Source organism: Arachis ipaensis, chromosome B8 (genome assembly GCF_059453495.1).
Source record: "Arachis ipaensis isolate K30076 ecotype BB chromosome B8, ASM5945349v1, whole genome shotgun sequence".
NCBI lineage: Eukaryota > Viridiplantae > Streptophyta > Magnoliopsida > Fabales > Fabaceae > Arachis > Arachis ipaensis.
This window is the reverse complement of record NC_142443.1, coordinates 119591670-119615189: the sequence shown is the minus strand read 5'-3', so window position 1 is coordinate 119615189 and position 23520 is coordinate 119591670. Positions and strand designations below refer to the sequence as shown.

The 23520-nt window shown below is 33.3% G+C and overlaps 2 protein-coding genes across 2 annotated transcripts; one reads left to right on the top strand and one right to left on the bottom strand.

Moving 5' to 3' along the window:
* Positions 1–4746: 4746 nt before the first annotated feature.
* LOC107613346 (interferon-activable protein) lies at positions 4747–9321 on the top strand. Its single transcript, XM_016315311.3, has 6 exons — positions 4747–5083; positions 5180–5235; positions 5887–5930; positions 6065–6565; positions 7410–7590; positions 8925–9321. Exons 1-6 carry the CDS (start codon positions 4921–4923, stop codon positions 9081–9083), a joined length of 1104 nt encoding a protein of 367 aa, XP_016170797.1. The 5' UTR covers positions 4747–4920; the 3' UTR covers positions 9084–9321.
* A 2505-nt stretch (positions 9322–11826) lies between these two features.
* On the bottom strand, positions 11827–12465 carry LOC148549420 (zinc finger BED domain-containing protein DAYSLEEPER-like). Its single transcript, XM_088496293.1, has one exon. It carries the CDS (start codon positions 12463–12465, stop codon positions 11827–11829), a length of 639 nt encoding a protein of 212 aa, XP_088352419.1.
* Between the last annotated feature and the right edge of the window lie 11055 nt (positions 12466–23520).

Below are 23520 nucleotides of genomic sequence, written 5' to 3'. Positions count from 1 at the left end.
TTTTGCTGCACCATGATAATGAGCTGAGGATTTAGCTCAGAACTGCTTGCTCTGATGGGGGATATACAGATACTACTCCCGTATGCAGTAGTAATGGGGTTAGCATATGACCCCAGAGTCCTTCTGGACTGTTCATTTCTACTTAGGTCGATGATGGAGAAAAGGGAATTGATGTGAATTGCAAATAAAGTATATTTTTATTTTTATTTTTTTTATTTTATTTAATTAAAAATAAACCGAATAAACAATAAAAAAAAAATAAAATAAAATAATTGGAAAATGAAATATAAGTTTCGAAAACTAAAATAATTAATTAATTAAGAAGATTTGAAAAACTTTGGATATGATTTTTGAAAAAGATTTTGAATTTTGAAATTTTAAAACTAAAATAAGATAAAATAAAAATTTTAAAATAAAAATCAAAATTTTTAAATGAAACTTTCGAAAATTCAATTAAATAAATAGAAAAGATATTTTTGAATTTAATGAGAAAAGAGAAGAACAATAAAATGACACCAAACTTAGAATTTTTAGATCAAAATAAAGGAAACAAATAGGAAACTTTGAATGTCAAGATGAACACCAAGAACACTTTAGAAATTTTTAAGAAAATAAAAACAAAAAGGACACCAAACTTAAAATTTTTTATACTTTGGGCACTAATAATTCAAAAAATTGAAAGAAAAATAAAGTCATGCAGTTGACACCAAACTTAAAACATGAAACTACACTCAAATAGAAGACTAAATTATGAAGTTATTGGTTTAAAAAAAATTTCGAAAATAATTTAAGAAAAGAAAATAAGGATTTTAAAATTTTGACAAAAAAAAAACAATAATAGAAGACTCAATTATAGTGACTCTAAACCAAAAAGATAAATTTTTCCTAATCTAAGCAACAAAATAAACCTTCAGTTGTCCAAACTCGAACAATCCCCGGCAACGGTGCCAAAAACTTGGTGCACGAAATTGTGATTACACCTTTCACAACTCCGCACAACTAACCAGCAAGTGCATTGGGTCATCCAAGTAATACCTTACGTGAGTAAGGGTCGATTCCACGGAGATTGTCGGCTTGAAGCAAGCTATGGTTATTTTGTAAATCTTAGTCAGGAGATTAATGATAAGAGTGATTATATTTATGAAAAATAAATAACATAAAATAAATAGTACTTGTGATTCAGTAATGAGAAGTAGGCTGAGGTTCCGGAGATGCTCTATCATCAGAATTTCTACTTTCCTACTGTCTTCTTCTCCAAACACGCATGGCCTCCTTCCATAGCAAGCTGTATGATCCTCTCGGATGAAAAATACCAAGCGCTGTCACCGCACGGCTAATCATCTGTCGGTTCTCACTAGCGTCGGAATAGGACCATTATCCTTTTGCACACTGTCACTGTGCCCAACATTCGCGAGTTTGAAGCTCGTCACAGTCATCCCCTTCCAGATCCTACACGGAATACCACAGACAAGGTTTAGACTTTTCGAATCCCAGGAATGCTGCCATTGATTCTAGCCTATATTACGAAGGTTCTAACCTCCGGACTCGGTCCGTGGATTAGAAACCCAAGAGATACGCACTCAAGCTGTCCCCCAATGACTACGTTGAGCTCAGATAGAATGGAGTGGTTGTCAGGCATACGTTTATAGGGTTGAGGATAATGATGAGTGTCACGGATCATCATATTCTCCATACTGAAGTACGAATGAGTATCTTAGAATAGAATCAAGCATAATTGAATAGAAAATAGTAGTAATTGCAATAATTCATTGAAACACAGCAGAGCTCCTCACCTCCACCTATGGAGTTTAGAGACTCATGTCGTCAAAGGTACAATATGAAATGTAAAAATGTCATAAGGTGCTAAATGAATCTCTAAAAGTAGTTTTTATATGAGACTAGTAGCCTAAGGTTACAGAAAATGAGTAACTAAGTGCAGATAGTACAGAAATCCACTTCCGGAACCCACTTGGTGTGTGCTTGGGCTGAGCATTGAAGCTTTTTCGTACATAGACTGTTCCTGGAGTTAAACGCTAGCTTTGGTGCCAGTTTGGGCGTTTTACGCCAAGATGTTTTAGGCTGGCTTTGGACGCCAGTTTGGGCCATCAAATCTCGGGGAAAGTATGGACTATTATATATTGCTGGAAAGCCCAGGATGTCTACTTTCCATCGCAATTAAGAGCGCGCCATTTGGGTTTCTGTAGCTCCAAAAAATCCACTTCTAGTTCTGGGAGGTCAGAATCCAACAGCATCTGCAGTCCTTTTTCAGGCTCTGGATCAGATTTTTGCTCAGGTCCCTTAATTTCAGCCAGAAAATACCTGAAATTACAAAAAAATACACAAACTCATAGTAAACTCCAAAAATGTGATTTTTGAATAAAAAATTATAAAAATATAATAAAAATGACTAAAACATACTAAAAACTATGTAAAAATTGATGCCAAAAAGGGTATAAATTATCCGCTCAACGGATGGCAAATCAGAGGTGGAGATTCCAAAAGAAATGTTAATACATGATAGTGCATATGCATTTCGTGAATTGGTGATATTTGTCTATCCAAAATTGTTGAGCAACATTAATGACATGGGATACTTCAAGGAAAGATCAATTCTTGCTCCCACGTTGGAAGTGGTTAACGAGGTCAATGCATACATAATGCAACATTTAAGTGGCGAAGAAAAAACTTATCTTAGCTCCGATACGTTGTGCATTGAGGAAGGAAACATGGAATCCGAGTTAGAAACGCTAACCCCAGATGTCCTAAATGCCATTAATTGCTCCAGACTACCTCCACACCAACTAACATTGAAAGAAGGCGTGCTTGTTATGCTTTTGCGTAACATTGATCAATCAAGTGGGTTATGTAACGGAACAAGGCTACAGGTAAGAAGGTTGGGCCCTCATGTAATTGAATGTATGACGTTGACCAAACATAAAACTGGACAGGTGGTACTAATTTTGTGCATGAACATAATACCCAACAACCAGACTCTTTCCTTCAAATTTTAGCAGAGACAGTTTTCAATTATCGTTTCGTTCGCTATGACTATTAATAAGTCACAAGGGTAAACGTTAAACATAGTTGGATTGTACCTACCTAGATCAGTTTTCACTCATGGGCAATTGTACATTACTTTATCACGAGTAAAATTGAAGAAAGGGCTGAGAGTTTTTATTCAAAATCATTCATTTGTACTTCCCTATACAACAATAAATGTCGTATACAGAAAAATCTTTCGTAACTTAGGTTGAAACAATCACCATGTATTTTACAATTTCTCATCCATGAATTATGAATTCAATAAATAAGGTGCAATCTATTCAATTAATTCCACGTTGAATACCAACATGTCTTGGCCACGTAAAGCATGGGAGACTGCACTAGTTCTACTGTGTATATGATATATAATATCTATATATAATAGAAATTTTTTTTAGTAAAATAAAAATTTGAGTAAAAAATAAAGTTTGTTACTAAAATTTAAAAAAGATATGTGTACTACATATATAGTTTTTAAAATCGAACCGGTGATCAAACTAGTCAAGTTACTGGTTCAATAATTTATTGGTTCAACCGATAATTTATTGGTTAAACCGATAGAACCAGTCTTATGTAAATAAAAGATAAAAAGTCAAAAATTAAAAATTAAAATTTAAAATACACATCTTCACTAATATTTTAAAAACAATCAAGTTTCAACTAATTATAATCAATAAGTTATAATCCAGTAATTTTTAAATAAGTATATAAAATTCTAGTATTTTTTCATAATAAAAATTTTTAATTTTGATTTTTATATTAAAGTATTTTTATATTCATTATATTGTTATATACTATGTGTATTTATTAAAAAATAATATTAATAAATATCATACCATCATAAAAAATAATTATATTATAATTAATAAAAAATATTTAATATTTTTATTTATACATGTTTAACAAATATTTTTATTTATACATGTTTAACATTTATGTTAATAATTATGAATAATAAAAAATATAATTAATTTAAATATAAGTGAGTATAAAATTAAAATAATATCTAAAAAAATTATTGTGCGATTTTAGTATATAATTAATAATTAGCATATAAAATAACAAGGAATAACATAGTTTAGTGTTAACGGGAGTATGCAATGGAGGAGTCATGTTCAAATCACATCTTTATCAATTTTAAAATTTTCTCTCGAGCGGTTCAGATGAATCAATTTTCACTAGTTTTGATAGATTTTTATTGGTTCTTGACCTTAAACGGTCTTGAGGTTGGACCGGATCGATTAGGAATTTGGTTTACTAGTCGAACTAGCTGGTTTGGTCCATTTTTACAACTATAATTATACATGACAAAAAATTTTTGATAAATTTGTTTTACTAAAAAATATAATCTTTATTTTTTATCAAAATTTCCTTTTTTATTGTAGTATTATTCAAAGAATTTTGCTATTATGTCTCCTTAAGGGTATTAGTTAAGTATATTATAAAAGAAAATATTTTAATGTTATTATTTTTTTGTGTTTGTTATAATGTTATTTATTATAAAAATAACTTTTTTTTATATTTTTAATACATTAAATACATCAAAAATATTTATAGTATACTTAATCAAAGGACATAGGACAACAAAATTCTTATCCAAAATAATAATATAATAATACAATAACATAATATTAATGAATGAAGCAATCGATAACGGTCATCGGCTCATGGAATATATAATATTAATAAATAAATAGCTAGAACAAGCTGAGTCTGAGCCCAGTTCCCAACGTTCACTCTTCTTTCCCTCTAACCCCATAACGGTCACATTTGCACCCTCCTTCACTACTCTACTCCCGACTCACATTTCACACCACACACTCACACTTACACTCGCTCTCAACGGCGTAACGCTTTCTGCTTTCGCTCTCTCTTTCTATGGAACCTGCGAAGATAGACTGGAAGAGAGTAGCGCAAGAATGGAACTTCGTAGAAGACGCCCTATACGAGAACATCAACGCCCCCAAATGGGTTGACTTCTTGTCCGTTGATCATTACTCCCTCAATCATGTTGATGACGAAGCTTGGTTTTGCAGGCCCGGTAATCCCCAAATCACAATTTAGGGTTTACCAAAAATTTTGCAATTTTTTTTGTTGGTTAATAATTATCTTGTTAATTTGGTGGTGGTTGTTTAAGATTGCAAGCATCCAAAGACAGCAGAGGATTTTCTCAGATCAAAGACTCCTTCCAAGGTTTTTCCATTCTCATCTTTAGCCTTTCTTTATATGTATATGTATTACTCACCTATTTTATTCTTTTAATGTTTGGATGCTGTGAAAGTGCGAGAAATTGAAGAAACTAAACACTTTCTATTCTGCGTCTTTCCCAAATAGGAAAGGATTTAAGCTCGAGTAGCTTTTCTTTTTAATTGTTTGGATACTGGAAAAATGTGAGAAATTAAGGAAACTTGACGGTTTCTATTCTTGGTCTCTCCCAAACAAATAAAATCTATCTGACTAGCTAATTTTCTTATATTGTTCATGTTTTTCTTCAGCATGATTCACGAGGTCCATTTGTTCTTTTATCGTTTGAATGCTGGGGAAGTGTGAAATGTTTAAGAAACTTGACAATTTCTGTTCTCAGGGTGTCTCTGCACCAATTAAAGATTTAAGCTTAAGTAGCTAATTTCCTTAAAAGATTCGTGTTTTTCTTATTGCTATGATACTTTATATGCATCTGTTCATTGTTCTGAGGTTTCAGTTATGGAGGATGAATTTTTTTTTCCCCTCTTGCTATGTTACTTTTGAGTGGTTGTATTTGCTGTTCTGAGGTTCCAATTATTAGTATTTGTTTACTGCTCTCTTGAAATTTTCTTGACTATTTATTATGTTTTTCTCTTGAAGGCTTATGTTTCAGAAAATCTTCCTCTTGGTGACCAAAATAGAAGGTACTTTACTACTAGTAAAAATTTATTTTACTATTATTTTCTTTTCCCATGCAATTTGAGGTTCTGTTAAAACACTGAATTTCTTTGATTAGCCTGCTGCACACACACATATATATTGATGAATTTTGGTGCAGAGATGCAAAAATTAAGAGAAGGGTGCCCACCCTCCCATCAGCTTCTCCCCCAGATGGCAAATCAAGATTCAACCAAGATAGCGAAAACCAAAACCCAAATGTGTTTACACCTCCAATGAATCCATTCAAGTACATGAAGGCTGCAGTCAAGTCAAGTGAAGAGAAGAAAAAACCAGCTGATGACACATTCCTGAACAACAAGGCACCTTCGTTGAGATCAACTCTTTCTGCAAAGAATTTGTTCGCAGGGCGGCCTATTCTGAATCAAATCACAGAATTCTGCAACGAGTTGAAGAAATTGGCAACAAGAGCTAGGGAGAGAGAAAACGCTGAGAATTTGAACCCTTTGAAGAGTGAAGAGGCTGTGGAGAAGTCCCCATCTCCTGTGCAACCTTTGACAGAGTTAGATAGAAGAGAGAAAGAGAGGAAGCCACTGATTGAAGTGGGAAAGGCTGAAAAACTGGATGGTGCAAGTGTTAACGGGAAGCTACAGAGAAAGAAGTAAGCATTTTCTCCCTCAGAGCCTATGTGTTTAACTGTTTATAGAATGTTTAGTGTTAGTCCTTATTGAAATTTTAGTGATCAATATTTCTCTTTTATGCTAAGACACTTGTAGTTTCTAATTTGGCTGTACAACAAGTAACTGCATAGAACACCAAGAAGATAGTTTTATTCTCAATATTCTTCAATTCCACTGGATACAATGCTTGAATCAAGGAAATAACAACATGAATAATATCAGAGGATTGAACAATGGCAATATCATGTTGTTAGCCATTTAGGTCTTTAAGAACAAATAGCATGATTAAAACTATACAAAATGATATCATGTTATTCAAGGGTTATGAATGTTGTATAAAATTAAACAAAACTATTTTATTTTTTTACATTTCATCACATTAGAGTCATTGTTTTACATGATCTGCAGACTTAGAGCTGCTGAATGAGATCATGTTGTTGAAGAGCTTAAACAAAAGTACTTTTTGTCCCTGTTCACTTCATCACTTTACAGTTATGCTGGCATTAATCTTCATTGTCATAGACCTGAAAAATAATCCATTAGAAAACGAAAATAAAATAGATGTCTCGAAAATAGTTTTATCCCCATAAGAATGGTAAAGACTTTCAGCTAGTAAACATGCACTGTTAGTGCATAGATCAAGGATGCATTTGTTTCAGCTTTTTCTTAAAAGGAAAAAAAAAATAAAAGAAAAAGAAAACACAAAGGAAAAAAAAAGTTGTTTTCCTAGCTGTTGGTTAACTAGAATATCAACTACTACAAGTTTTATACCATTATAGCAGTCCTTGAGTTAACCACCAATTTGTGGATTATTGTATTCTGCAGAAGACCTGATGGGTCAGAAAATGTGCCAATATCTCTTAATATTGAGAATGTAAGACATAAAAGGGAGGAGCTCTTACAACAGCAAGTTCGAACGAATCCTCCCTCTCCTCAGTGCTTCTCTGCCACAAGAATCGGACCGAATAAAGCTACACCTTCAAAGGCTCCTAAGTCCAGGCTAATGGTATGTAACTACCATCCCTTATGTAGCACACTCTTCATAGTGATTACATAACTGACAAGACAATATTAACTTTTTTATTAGTGAAATTTTGTGTAGGTAGTGAAAATGAATGATAACTAATCCTAAAAGAATTTTGTCAAGACCATAGTGTGTTCATTCATAGATTTTTCATAACCCGACTCACAAGTTATGTTAGTGTCATTATGTTGCTCCAAATAAATGTGCAAGAATAACTGATTCTTTTCTGTGTCCCTTTCTCTTTTGTGGTAGATCAATTCAGCTGAATTTAGACAATGGTAAAAAAATAGTGCCATTCATACTAAATATGCAGTGGGGTGGGATCTTAGTTTTAAGGCAGTTCTTTGATCCAAAGTTGTGTTCGTTCCTTTTATTTTGATCCAAAGTAGGATTTTGAAGCATTTCAGTGCATCCAATGCTTTTCTTTGCGTGCACAAGCACAAAACAACATGATGACATACACTCCAGATTGAGTAAACTGACAGGACAGTACTATACTAAGCTATGTGTACTAATGATAAGATAAATATCCTGAAAGATAAATATCCTGAAAGTATCTTCTTAAATTCATTGCTTCATATGGAGAGAGCAAGAATATGCAGTGGGGTGGGATCTTAGTTTTAAGGCAGTTCTTTGATCCAAAGTTGTGTTCGTTCCTTTTATTTTGATCCAAAGTAGGATTTTGAAGCATTTCAGTGCATCCAATGCTTTTCTTTGCGTGCACAAGCACAAAACAACATGATGACATACACTCCAGATTGAGTAAACTGACAGGACAGTACTATACTAAGCTATGTGTACTAATGATAAGATAAATATCCTGAAAGATAAATATCCTGAAAGTATCTTCTTAAATTCATTGCTTCATATGGAGAGAGCAAGAATGCTTTTGTGTGTACTCTGTGCTTCTTGTTGCTTGTTCCTTCACTAATACCGTGTTGTGCGGTCAATTCTGCTGACTCTACACAGCTTAAATTCATACTCTAGTTACAAAGCAGTCCATTGTTGTTTATACTTGATCTCTCAAATGGTGGGATTTCGAACTTTTCGATGCATCCAATAACTTTAATTTCTTCTGTTTCATTATGATTCATATTGGCTGCTTCATATGTTGTCCATGAACTGTTTGCACAACACAATGTGACGATATGCTAATATAAACTTTGAGAAACTTTGAACTTTTCGTACATACGGTTCACAACTGTGCACCGTATGATTAGTGCTGAAGTATGATTTGATTTGTCTTACATGTATATAGAAACCTTTGAGTTTTGGTGAAAGATAAAAATATGAATCATTTGATTGATATGTAACAGGAAAGAGCAATCCTACAAGAAGTTGAGCAAAACCAGGAAATCGCAAAAGAGTTCCCAGCAATGAACAGCAGAAGTAATGCTACAATAGTTGATGGAAAAGGAGAAACAAAGCCATTGGACATGTTGTGGTTCTTGAAGCCTTGCACACTTTCAAGCTGAATATATTTTTTATTAAACCTTGGAGGCATTAATTATTATATATAATATATATCATTCCATTCATTCTTTCATTTCCCTCATAAATAGCAAACATTGTTTATAGTCGTTTTTTTGTTGTTAGCTATTCTTTATTAATTTGTTCTTTGTTCTCATTTCATTCTTTGTACTATGAATATATAAGAATCTCAAATAAATGATTCAATAATATGCAATTATGCACATTGAGGATTGAGAGAAATTAGTGTATTCCATTATTATTTTAATTCTTTAGGTAAGCATCCTCCTCGGTGTATGTGGAGTGAGATTGTCAAATACGAAGAAAGAAAAGGGCGGAGGTCAAATTGGAAGTATTTATTCAAATGATAATAAAATTATAATCATTGAAATAGTTGTAATTAATAAAAATATTCTTATTTTTTCTTTTAAATTTATAGATATAATTTAATTCCATTTGTGAATATATTTTATAGAAAACATTATGTATAACAAAGAACAACTTAGTATAGTTAGGGATGGGCATGGTTTGGATTTTTATAAATCTAAATTGGATTCACTTCAGAACCAGTTTTATGGTTCATGAAATCAAACCAGAAATAGATTGAAGAGAGAAATTGTTTCTAAATCGGTTTGAAAAAATAAAAATCGGTTCTAAATCGGTTTTAGAATTTCAATCCGATTTTACTTACTTATTTTAAATTTGATATTATTTATAAACCAGTTTTAAATCCGATTTTTTTAATTCAAATTTAAAATCCAGTTTTTTTTTTTATAAAATCCAGTTTTAAAACCAGTTTCTTCAACCAAAAATCCAATTTTAAAACCAGATATTTTAACAAAAAATCTACTTTTAAAACCAGTTTTTAGAAAATCAATTTTCAAACCATAATTTTTTAAAAAGTAAAATTAATACTAAATCATTTTAAAGTATATAGGTTCATTACAACTAGAATTTGGTTCTTTATAAATCTAATGACAATAGCTAATCTATATAACATTTAATCATTCTCAAAATAGCAAAAGAATACCACCAAAAAATCTCTCTAAAACAACAACCACAAAGTATCAAAAGATACCAAGTTGCCAACAAAATTATCAAACAACCACAACCTTTGAGGAAAATATATATGCAAATAACAAAATATACCTTTGTCATTTTAAAACAAATCTTTGAATGAAAGTATTAAACCAAATGAAAATATTAAGCATACCTAGTCATCATCAAGATTATCAATTGATGCCGCCATAGAACAAGCACCATCATTAGAGGAAAATATATCTGCCAAGGGAATCAAATTAATTATCAAGTCTATATTCAACAACTTTTAATTGGTAACTAATACCTAAATTCTAAAATAGAAAGACGACAAAAACAAAAATAAAATAAAATGAGAAGAAATATGAAAAAAATTCTATACCTTGATCAACTTGATGAAGAACTTCACCATCATCATCTAAAGCAGAGAAGAGATCTTCCTTAAGCCAATCTCCTGTGCAGACTAAGGCCTCTACCATTCTAGGTGTTAAGGAACTGTGGTATGGATCGAGGACTCTTCCTCTAGTACTAAATGCAGACTCCGAAGCTACCGTAGAAACAGGTATAGCCAATACCTCACGAGCCATATTTCCAAGAATTGGAAATCGGGTTGAGTTGACCTTCCACCAGTTTAGTATATCGAATTTATGGGATTATGGCTCGCATTCTTCTTGTAAATATCTATCAAGTTCAAATCTTGTATTTGTTCTACGACTGGTTGCTTGCAGAAAAAAGCCCATGCCATGAAGATCGGTATTAATGTTGTTGGCTTGAACATCTTGCGTATCAGCTTCACTTGCTTCCTCAGAACTTTGGTATTATTGATAAAGTAACTTTATGCACTTGGACAACTTTGACTTCAATTCGCCTCCTTTTTCTTCTCCAAATAAGTAATCCAAGAAATAATTGACATACTCAATCTTTTGCATTGGATTAAGTACAATAGCAATCAATAACAACATATTCACCAAATCAGGATTGCCCCAATACTTCTCATACTTAACCATCATCCTTTCTGCCATTGACATAGTACTAAAATCAACAGAATCACAAGAATGACAAATAAATTGTCCAATTGCAAATACTTCCTTCATATACATATCACTGGTAACATATAAGGTACCAGAAACACGTATAGTGGCATCACTGACACTCGCAAAAATGGTACAATGGACTCAGCATACTCCCAGTCTGAATCAGAAGGAACACCTCTCCATTTTCCTCCATTCATCTCTCCTATATAGGTATTATCTTTCAAAGCAAGCAACTCAAATGCTTTGCGATGCTTCAAAGCTACCTCTAACATTTGATAGGTAGAGATCCACCTAGTCTCAACATCCATGCAAGGCAAGCCTTTATATTGGAGTTTTTCTAGTTCAACACACTTTTGAAACCTACTAGCTCTAGATGGAGAAGATCTAACATATTACTGCACTACGAATCCTCAAGACTGATTCATCAATCTCTTTTAACCCTTCTTTTACAATTTAATTTATAATATGTGCACAACACCTCATATGAATGAATTCACCATTCAAAATAATGCTATTCCAAGAATTCAATCGCTACTTCAGATATTTAATTGCAACATTATTAGACGAGGCATTATCAACTGTCACACTAAATACCCGATTCGAATTCCAATTATTTAAATAAGATTCAATTGTTGCTCCTATAACCTCTCTTGAATGGCTTGTCACTTGACAAAAATTAAGTATTTTTTTTATGTAATTTCCAATCCAAATCAACAAAGTGTGCTGTCAAACTCATATAAGTAAAATTTTGAATTGAAGTCCAAGTGTCAGTGGTTAGACATACTCTACCACAATTTGCGGAGAGAAAATCTTGCAACTTCATCTTCTCTTCAGCATAAAGAGTTCCAATGTCACGTGCTAATGTAGTCCGTGAAGAAACTTCGAATCTTGCTTGTAGGGCATGTACAAATCTTCGGAATTTCGGGCTTTCAACGAAGCGAAATGGTACCTCTTCTCCAATAAACATTTCCACAAGTGCCCTTCGAGCCTCCTCTTGGTAAAATTTGGAAGCACTGGGTGAATTTAAAATATCACACTCATCTATAGTCGGGGTGGTTGTTGTTTTTCTTCTTTTGTTCGAATCATTATTAGGATTTTGCTTGCATCTTCTCAAATGACCACCCATTGAGGTGGTTCCATTCCCATATTGTATTAAGCTACTACAATATTTGCATTTATCCTTCTTCTCGGTAGCATTCTCTACATCAAAATGATCCCAGACAGCTGAGCGATTCTTATGAAAACCTGACGGTGGAGAAGATGGTTGAGTGCTAGCGGACATCCCTGCTGCTTCAATATTAGTGTTTTCAGTCATCTTGCTCTGCATATAAAGCAAGGTTTACATAACTCAAAATTTGGTGCCAAACATGCTAAAATTAACACAAACTAGTCCAGCAGCTAATAAAACTTCAGCATGATTCATAAACTAATCCATGTTCATATATCTCGCAAAGAAAACACGGCCCAAAGATTATGAAATTAAAACTTCATATTAAGAATGATTTCAACATGATTCATAAACTATACACAGCCCAAAGAGAGACAAACAACTGATTGTACCAACTTAGTTTCTTGCATTTTATGAAAATAACATGATATTTGCAAAGAGACATATGAACATGGATTATGAGGCTATTTCACATAAACTTAAACAGTCTAAACAAAAGCTATATCTAAGAATTTCTATATATTATAGTCAATAATATTTAACATAAAATTAATTGTGTATGTTATGTCACTCAATAAGCTACTGCCATGTAAAATTTTCTCAAGGAAAAAATCCACCATCACAAAATCTAAATCAAATAATTAAAAACCTAATAAAAGGAAAATTGTTATCTTCAAGAAAGAAGCCAATTCCAAAGAATATGATAATCAATATCATAATTCACATATAATCATGATATAATATAGTCTGGGTCAACACAATTTTATTGAACAACTGAATATACTAAGCTTTGGGAAATGATACCAAAACACTTTCTTGCACTTCTACCTTGGAAGGCCATAATTTCATAATCTATTATTCATGAAACATCTAACAAATAGGTCTGAACGACCAGTTTGGAGGCTAACACTAATGGAAGCATTATCAGAGCTGACAGAAGGTGTAGGGATATAATAAATTGCAATAGGCATCTTTGTTGGAAGCTGTGCCAGTGGACCTTCATTCTAAATTAAGCACTTGAATTGCTTGTCTTATTGATGGTCTCATATTCTTATCAGGATGACAACACCACATACCAACAATCATAAAATACTTCACTTGTTTCTCATCAAAATCCTTTTTTAGTCTCTCATCCACAACCTTATGCAGCTCTTCTCTTCCATAATGATCCCAAACCCACTCAACTAACCCCTTTTGACTATCTTGATTCTCTATAAGCTCAAACACCTTTTTTCCCGGTGGCAATCTCTAAAGCAACCAATCCAAAGCTATACGCATCTGACTCCTTACGTTTCTTCCCCAACCACATAAGAATGAAAAAGAATACAAAAAGGGACAAAACAAAAATAGGGCATTGGATGAGAGATACAAATATTCAAACAAGCTCCGAAAAATTTAATAGTCTCGAGTTAAAAAATAAAGGGATGAAAAACAACATGTAATAGGAGCAACAGTCATAATTCCTATAATCAGATAAGTTGAAACACTAAATAACATTCAGTCAACATAACATGCAGCAAAAAAGCAGCACTAGAAATAGACGATACAAATTCAGGCATGAACAAAATTTGGTCATATTTCACTTGTACAATAATCATCTATCTATTGAACACCATAATGCACAAAACTCCTGCCTAGCACATAACCTTATGCCACCCCGCGAGGAGAGAAGAAGAAAAAATTAAACCTGTGGTCACTTGGTTAGCACCTTACTACAAAGAAGTATAGTATCTATTATTTATCTATCTTTTGACAAAATATCTAGAATCTTAGAAGTGAAGGGGTTCATTCCCCCAAGAAACCCAACCAGCTGTCAGTTCTCTAGGAAACAGTTCTATGCATTGAAGAGGTCGGAGCCCAGGAACATAATCCAATAACAAATATGTTCATATTATAAAGAAAAGAAAAAATGAACTTGCATTCAAATCATACAAGGTTCTCAGCACAAATTAGCAACCACATAAAAGTAAAACATCCCAGCCCAGCTTCTCATCAAAACAGCCCAGTTCCAGCAACAATTTCAGTAATTTTGCAATAAAATAGTAAATTTTCACACAAGCAAACAATGTTCAAATCATCTCGGCCCAGTTTCTCATCAAAACAGCAATTCCATCATAAACCTAACAATCTAAAAAAAATCATCCTAACCTAACCACCTATAATCAACTAATAGTAACTAATCTAACTAAGCTAATTAACCAAAATTAATCAAACTTAATAAAATAAAAAGGAAAATGGACACAAACCTGGAAGCAGAAAACTAGAACAGGGGCTACTGCTTGTTCTGCTTGTGCTGGAACTGCTTGTTCTGGTTCAGTTTCACCAACTTTGATGTGCTCCTGGGTAGAAAAAAAATTTGCAATGCAATCAATTACAAAATCAGACACGACAACTCGAAATTCCTCTAGCAAAAGAACGAGCAGGGGTAATGGTACTAACGCTATGACCCAGTGGCAAGAAGTGCGAGCAGAGGCGAATGGAAAGCCTACACTTGTGACGGCAAGTCGGGGAAACGGAGACGGTGAAACCAAAGAATGACAACGGCGAATGAGAAAGGAGAAGACCGAAGGAGAAGCGCCGAAGGAGAAGACGCCACAGTTGAAGGAGAAGCGCGATGATTTGTGTGTAGTGTGAACTATGAACTGGTTCACCAAATTAGGGTTTTTCCAATTTTGGATCCTAATTCGGATTTGGATCCGGATTTGGATTTAAGTTGGTTAAATGGTTTGGATTAAAAAACCAAACCATAAAATTGATGCAATGTGGTTTGGATTTTTTTTAAAAAAAACTGGTTTTTTTAAAATGATTTGGTTTGGATTGGGTTTAAAATCCAAGATTGGGATTTTTTCGCCCAGCCCTGAGTATAGTGATAAACGTTGGTTTTTCTTTTTAGGAGGACGTAACTTCAAATTTCTCTAACCTAGTGGGTCAACTCGAGTTTAACTAGGAATTGTCCAGTTTTTGCTGAGTTTGATCAAATTTGACTGAGTAAATTGCTTAACAGGTTTAAATGATAATTCAAATCAGTTAGTAGACCGAATGACTGGTATTCTAATTTGAATGATCGGGTCGAATCGAATTTGATATCTATTGCGGGATAATTAGAGAGTTATTAAAAGAAAAGGATGTCTTGGAAATTTTTCAATGAAACAAAGTATCTAGTTCCACAAACTTAGATGTGTCTATTTGAAGGATGTATCATATATAGGGGAATGCTATGTTACTGAAGCGGTCGTTTCCTATACAAGAATAGTTGGACTCAATGTATAAGCTCATATTAAATTGGTGCAGTGTAAAATTGTAACACTTTAACTAATGAACTCATTATGCCTAGGTCATAATAGGCTGTTAGCTAGAACATTATAGTGATCTTTAACCTGTAATTCTTAATTTAACATATCAATAATATTGATAATACATAAGTAGGAGCCTATGAGCCATACTTTTTTTTACATATACATTATACCAAAATAAAATAGAATTGACATGACTAGATGAATGAAAAGATTTCAAATAAGAATTTCGAATTCAATTAATACAAATTATAATACATATATGTATGTATACAAGTTTTTAAAATAGATCATAATACACGAAATTCATGTCTTTCAAATTATAAATACACATGGTAATTATATAGGTAACGAGAGAAAACCACCAAAATTAGACTAGTCACTCCGAAGAAGTAGAAACTCGCTAGATCAACTTGGTTATCACAGAAGACCGTCGAGATCTGAAAAAGAGAAGTAAATAGCAATAGGTAAGAACCCAAAGGTTCCCAGCAGGGTAACGAATCCAAATAACGACTATATATGGAACATGAAGCCTCTAAGCATTCCTAATCTCTAACTCGATAGGATTTCAAAGCGTATGGTTTTAACTAAACCGTTTAAAGAAAACCTCTAGTGTGTACTATAATTTTGATTACAATTGAGTTAACATTTTAATTTGTCAATTCATTAACTAAGTCCTTAGTATCATAATTCACTTAAAGATACAAACTAAAAACTCTAGATCAAACAACTTACTCATCAACATTTATCCAACATCGCCATAATGCATTTCTCATTAATTGACCATCTCAAACCTTAAAATTAACGAAACCCATCAAAACTATCATCTTATCTTACGTCATCCTTTTAGGAAAACAAACACAAGCAAAACACCCATCATCAATCACTACAAAGTACAAATAGTTCAACTAGTACAAGTAGCAAATAGATAAACATGTAGGCAAACCAAACAATTATGTACACCCAAATAAATGCATATGATGCACGCTTGTCGTACTGGCCGTGAGCTCATGTGTCTGTTATATTGCCAGACCCGATACATCCGGTAACTAATCCGGATATAGTCTTTCAATCATGCATCCCCAAGAGGAACATCCCACATTTATCACAAGTCGGTCTCAGAGGGAGAGTGCCCTGTCACCTTCTCTTGGAGGCTAGCTAATCTAGGGATTGCATGCCTAACCACCCTTACGATAAGAAAGAATATGGGCGGGACAAAATCACCATCCCAACATCTCTACCAAAGCACTGAGCAAGTGAGACAAAACCACCATCCTTGCCAGGTGCAAGTGTCTCACCGCAGCACTGAACAAGTGGGACAAAACCACCATCCTTGCTAGGTTCATGTGTCTCATCAGTAATGCAAGCGGGACAAAATACATTTCCTTGTCAATGAATAGTCATATCTCAATTATAATCATGCAAGCGGGACAAATCCTCTATCCTTGCCAATTCAATTATTATATCACAATCATAATCATAATAAAAACAACCAGAGTCATAACCAATATCATAATCATAATCATGATTTTCCATAATCATATTTATCGGCAAAACAATCATCCTCAAGCTATGAGTGGGACAAAACCACCGTCCTCATTGTGGGTGGGACAAAACTATCATCTCACACTAATCATATCTCATTTAATAACCATTATATTTAGAGGATTCTTGACAAGGCCTTACCCTCTTCTCACGATGAGAACAACACATAACACATAAAATGCCTCTCAACTCATTGAATCTGAGTCCTTTCCTTTACCCAATTTCATTATAACACTACCCGTTGTTCATTAATCACAACCATTATAGGGAGATTATTCATATTAAATTCATTAAAACTATCCTCAACAAATTTAAATGCCTTAGAGTATTTCTTAGGCGCAAGATAGGTGTTACGGGAAGGCATAGGCTCACTGGAAAGGCTCATTACATCAAAAACAAAATTTTAGAAAAATCAGCAAAATAGTGTATAAGCACCGTACCTGCTACTGCTGCTATTTCTGTAGAATCACATTTTAACCTCCAAACTTCAAAAGACCATAACTTTAGCTACAAAAATTATTTTGCCTTTGTTTTTTGAAGACAATAAATTAGACATTCTCAATTTTATGACAAAATAAACCTCACCAATTTTTAAGCTTTGGAGACCAAGTTATAACTCGTCGAATCTAATAAAAAATCTGCCAGAGTGCAGAATTTTCTACAACACCAAGGCACTCCACTTTTAACCAATTCTTGGAATCATTTCCATCAAAACTCAACCAACATTCAAGACCAAATCATAATCTTTCATTTTATTCCTGTTCTATCTATCTCTTCACTCAATAACTCACCAAATATCTAATTACTATCTCAATCATCATATAATTTTTAACCAAACCCAAAATCATAATTTAGTATCATCATCATAAGTCCACTCCCAACAAGTTTAGCCTATCATCGTCATCAACCTCATTCTCAATAATTTAGGAAATAACAAATATCAACATCATAGCATGCCATAGGATAATCAAATATTCGAGGCCTTCGGTCATTACCATTCAAATTCATCATTTAAAACAAGTATATTTTATTGAACTATCATCAACAACAATTCATCAATATCTTTATGTCAACTAGCCTAGGGTTTCACATAACATTATATAATGGTTATTTGACAACAAAACCCGTACCTTAAATGCAGTGATCCTAAGCCTTTGGCCAATCCAAGCCTCAACAAACTCTATCAATCAATTTCATTCAATTTTCAACTTAAGGTTTCATACAAATTGGGATAAAATGGAGAGAAAGGATTTCTTTACCTTATATTGCATAAACTTGGGATAAAATCCCTCTCGAATTCGAGCTAGAGGAGATTCCTCTAAGGAATCAAAATCATATATTTTCATCCCTCGCACCTCATAACGTGAAAAAAAAAAAGAATGAGAAATAGAAATGAGTTCTCATGGTTACTCACTGCAAAAGTTGTATAGAAATAAAGAGGGAGACGAGAGCGTGTAGTTGCAAACGAGTCATCATTAAAGCTCTGGTTTGTTAGAAAAGTGGATTTGAAGGTGATAATGAATAGTAAATCTTTTTCTTTCCTCTCTCACTTTCACTGGTCTGCTTCCATAGAGAAGAAAAGAATTTGAGGAAGAAAGAGAAATACGGCCGTGAGCCTTTTAATGAGGGGTGAGGGACATTTTTGTCCCTTTTGCTCATTGTTTAAAATGATCCTTTTTTTCTCATACCTTTATTTTTGGACCAAAATGTCATTGATAAAAATAATCATAAAATTAAAAAAATAAATGAAAAAGAAAAGAAAAAAAGGAAGCAGAGAAAGGAGTAGGATTCAAAAAAAGAAAGGGAGAAAAAAGAAGATGGTGGCACTTCCTCTACGAACCATAAGTGTTACCTCTCTTTTTCTCGCTCCCTCCCACCTCTTGCACGACCACCTCATCACCTTAAACATTTTATTCGTCAACGATTTTGAGCCACAAATATTAGGTTTCAAGTTGTAGGGAGACCTAGATATGAATTTCAAGACCAAGGGTAATGTGTATTACTTTAGGATGGAGCTGATGGTGATGTTGATAGGGTAAGAAGGGATAGAGGAACTGGTAAGCATGATGACGCGGGCCAAATGTCGGTTCAGAATTTTTCAAAAAGATTGCTTCGTCAATAGTATAGTTCCAAACCAACAAATGACTCGTGTCAGAGTTTAATTGATTGTCACAAATTCAAATCAATAAAATCTGGGAATTTTAAATCTTGGATCGTCTCTCAAAGAAATTGCAGTGAGGTATGCGTATCATTGGTTATGAGAAAAAAGGGTTGTAAAAGCAAAAGACAAGAAATTAAATTGTAAGAAAGTAAAGAGCAAACAAAGAAATTCAAATGCTCAAAAGTATCTTCGCAAGGATTGAGAGCTAAGGTTTCCTTTCCAAGTCATTGACCACAAGCATGGTAACTAAAAAGAGTTAATTCCACTTCGTCATCCCTAAATATCGGAGAAAAGTCAAATAGGCATAATTGATCTTAATGCACAAGTCCTAGCCAACTCACTAAATTAGACTTAGTGAAAGACTAGTGACAGTAAAAATAAAACCAACAAACAACCCTAAATTACCAATCAATATTGGACATCAATGACTCAAGGTCACTGATGAGTCCATATTTGATGGCATATTTTGATTCAATTTGGATGGATTCTAGCACATGAACTCACACTTAAGCACCAAAATAGCATACTTTTGTGTTTTGTCCCCAATTTGATCCTAAATGTGAAAACATGCAATTTTGTGCTTGAAATGAGCAATTTAATTCCACTTTTATTCCATTTGATGACATGACATATTTGTTGAGTGTTTTCAGACCTTAGAGGCAAGAATGGATAGCCAAAAGTGGAAGAAAGCATGTACAAGGGAGAAAACATGAAGAAAAATAAGGAAAGGCACACACATCAAGATGTGCGTGCGCACAAGCAAGCGTGCGTACGCACAAGAGAAAATTTCCATTCGTGCGTGCGCACAAGTACCCGTGCGTACGCACAGGAGCCAAAACAGCCGAGTGTGCGGACGCACACGCCTATGCGTCCGCACAGGTCCCTGCACGTGATTTTATTAAAGAAACACGTGCTGTGTGATTTTGGGGGCCTTTAGCACACTTTTGGAAGCTCCAATGCTGAAAGGGAAGTGCTATATCAAGGGGGATTGAAGCCATTTGAAGGCATTAGAGTAGAAGGCCACTTTTTACATTTTTTGCATAGTAATTAGGAATAGGAGTAGTGTAGAGTAGAGAGCTCTCCTAGGGTTTATACAATTTCAATTGTAGCATTTTATAGCAAGCTTGGGTCTTTGATTTTGCTTCTTTAATTGTAAGTACTTTCAATTTCATCTTTAATTATAGCACTTTTACTTTCACTTTCTTTGGTTCAAGTTACTTTGTCCATACTTGCAATTTTGTGTTTCTTGAAGTTTTGATTGATGAATTTAATATTTCATGCTTTCTTTATGTTTGTTTGGATGTTTATTGTTGGTATTATTGGTAGTTGGTTATAGTTTGTTATTTTTCCTTGCAATTTTCCATGTTTTACTTTTATGCACACAAGATATTTGTGAAAATGCCAACTTTAGAATTTGAGTAGATTTTCCCACCTTGACTTGTGGTTTGAGTTCCTAGGATACCAGATTCATAATGTCCGAAATTTAGTGGTAATTCTTGGGTAGTTAGTTGACTCTTATTTCCATTGACGCTAGCCTTTTATCAACTAGTTTGGTAAGTTGGTTAGGACTTATGGATTAAGGTCAATTATGCTTGCTTGACTTACTCCTCAATGGTTGGGGTTGACTAGGCGAGATTGACTCATCATAATTACCATAGTTGTGGTTATGGCTATGATAGGATTCCTTGGATCCTCATTCCCAAGTCAAGGCTCTTTTATTGCATTTATAGCATTTTCACTAGTTTGATCCTATTTACCTTTGCTTGCATTAATTTCCAATTTTGATCATTTCTTAGTTCTTTTATTGCTTAGTTCTTTTAATCTTTTATTCTTTGATTGCAAAAACCCCTCCACAACCAAAAGTGTGACACTTTCAGTTGCATCCTAGGGAGCACGATCCGAGGTTGAAGTACTCTTGATCTCGGTTATTTGATTTGAATATAAACATTTGATTTGGGAATTAATTGTTGGTCTAGACTATACTTTCAATGACAGAATTCTATTTTGTAAAAATCTAAATCGACGATAAATTCTCTTTATCAGTCACCTAAGTCCTCAATTCCAAGCCTAGAATGCAAAATTCTACTCTAGAACTAAGAAAGGCATTTTAGCAAACACTTAAAAGGCATAAAAGAAAAACATCATAAATTGCAATAACAATAAAATCTATAACTACCAAATTCAAGAAAACAATAATAACAACTAGAAAGAACATTGATAAACAAAAATATCAAATTGCATTACAGGAAAATTAAAATCAATAATTGTTCATAAACTAAAATTAGCAAGAATAAAGAAACTAACAAGTAAAATTAAACAAACTAAGATGCTAGAATAATAAGAAGTGAAGAAAACTAAATTAAAACAAGATCAAAACCTTAATCTAAGGAGAAATTAAACTAAAATCCCTAAATTTCTAGAGAGAAGAGAGAGCTTCTTTCTCTAGGATATTTACTTAAAACATGGTTTTCACTACTACTATGACTACTTCCTACACTACTTGGTTGTTGATCCCCACTTGAGTTTTTCCTTCAATTGCTTTAGAAATGAGTTGGATTGGACTCAAAATGGGATTCAAATCGCGAGCCACATGTTTACTTAAGTAAATCACGTGCTGCCACTCGTGCGTACGCATCTGCCATGCATACGCACAACTGGGTAGAATTCGAAAACTTCATTTCTTCATGAATTCTCCATCTTTGCATACTTTTTCTTCATTTCTCCAAGCCATTCTTGCCTTCTAAACCTTAAATCACTTATCAAGGCATCGAATGGGATAACAATGAATTAAATTTAGCAATTTTCAAGCATAAAAAGCATGTTTTTCATAATTAAGCACAATTAGGAGAAATTCAAACAAACATGCAATTTCAATGAATAAATGCAAGATAAGTTGATAAATTCCACTCTTTTTAACCCAAAATTCATCATAAAATATAGATTTATCAACCTCCGTCCCCACATTTAAACAACAGCATGTGCTCATGCTAAACATTAAGAAAGACAAGATCAACGGATATTCATATTTATTAAAAGTAACTATCTATATCTATTCTATCTATCTATTTGTATCTATATATGTATCTACTCGGTCAAAATAAATCAATTTTCAAAGAAATATATAAATATAGAGGGCTAAAATAATGTAGCAATCAATGTAGACCCATAAATCAATTAGAGTTCCAAAAGATTGTAATAACTTACAAGATAATAAATAATAAAAGGTGAAAATATAGAATTGAGTAATCGAACCCATCACCGGATATGTATACTCTCTAATCGCTCAAGTGTATAGGGTTGATTCACTCAATTCTCTTCTAATCTTGCTTTTCAAGACTTGTTTTTCTTCTACCAGTCAACAATTATTCAATGTATACATACAAGTATGATGAGGACTTTCAAGGGTTGTAATGGGGTTAAGTTCAAGGTAAGATTGTATTTGGTTAAGTGGACTTGAAATTGAATCTTTGCTTAACTTAAACTCCCACCTAACCTATGACAACCTATTCAACTCTAATGCAAAACCTAACTACCCATTATTCACTTTTTCACATATTCATGCATTCTTTTCAATGCATATCACATATGCATTTTTTTCTTTTAAACTTTACTTCTGGGGTAACATTTGTCCCCTTTTTATTGCCTTTTCATTTTCTTTTCCTTTTGTTTTCTTTTTTTGCCAATACATAATATATACAAAAAGGATTAATGCTTATAGTTCAACATTCAATGCATGAGTATGTACCAAATTTTCAAAATTTTAACAAAAATGTAAAATATCCAATTTTTTCTCTACCAGTGTTCCTAAATTTTTTCACACTTAAATGATATACACTCTCACTTAGGGGTAATGATGTGCTAAAAATACGAACAAAAGGGGATTAAATAGGCTCGAAATTGACTAACAATAGTAGATAAAAGGGTAAGGCTATTTGGGTAAGTGAGCTAAATAAAATAAGGCCTCAATCATGTAAATGCATTCATACACAAAATATTAGACATAAGGAATTAAAAAAATCAAAGATCACAATTATAGAGAGAGAATAACACATACAATAATGAAAATAGTGGTTAATGTGATGCAACCACACATTAAAACTCAAATCTCACAAGGTTGTGTGTTCTAACTCTCATCTATGTTCCACATATTTTTTAAGCAAGTTCAATAATTTTTTTTATTCAAATCAATGGATGCCCTATATA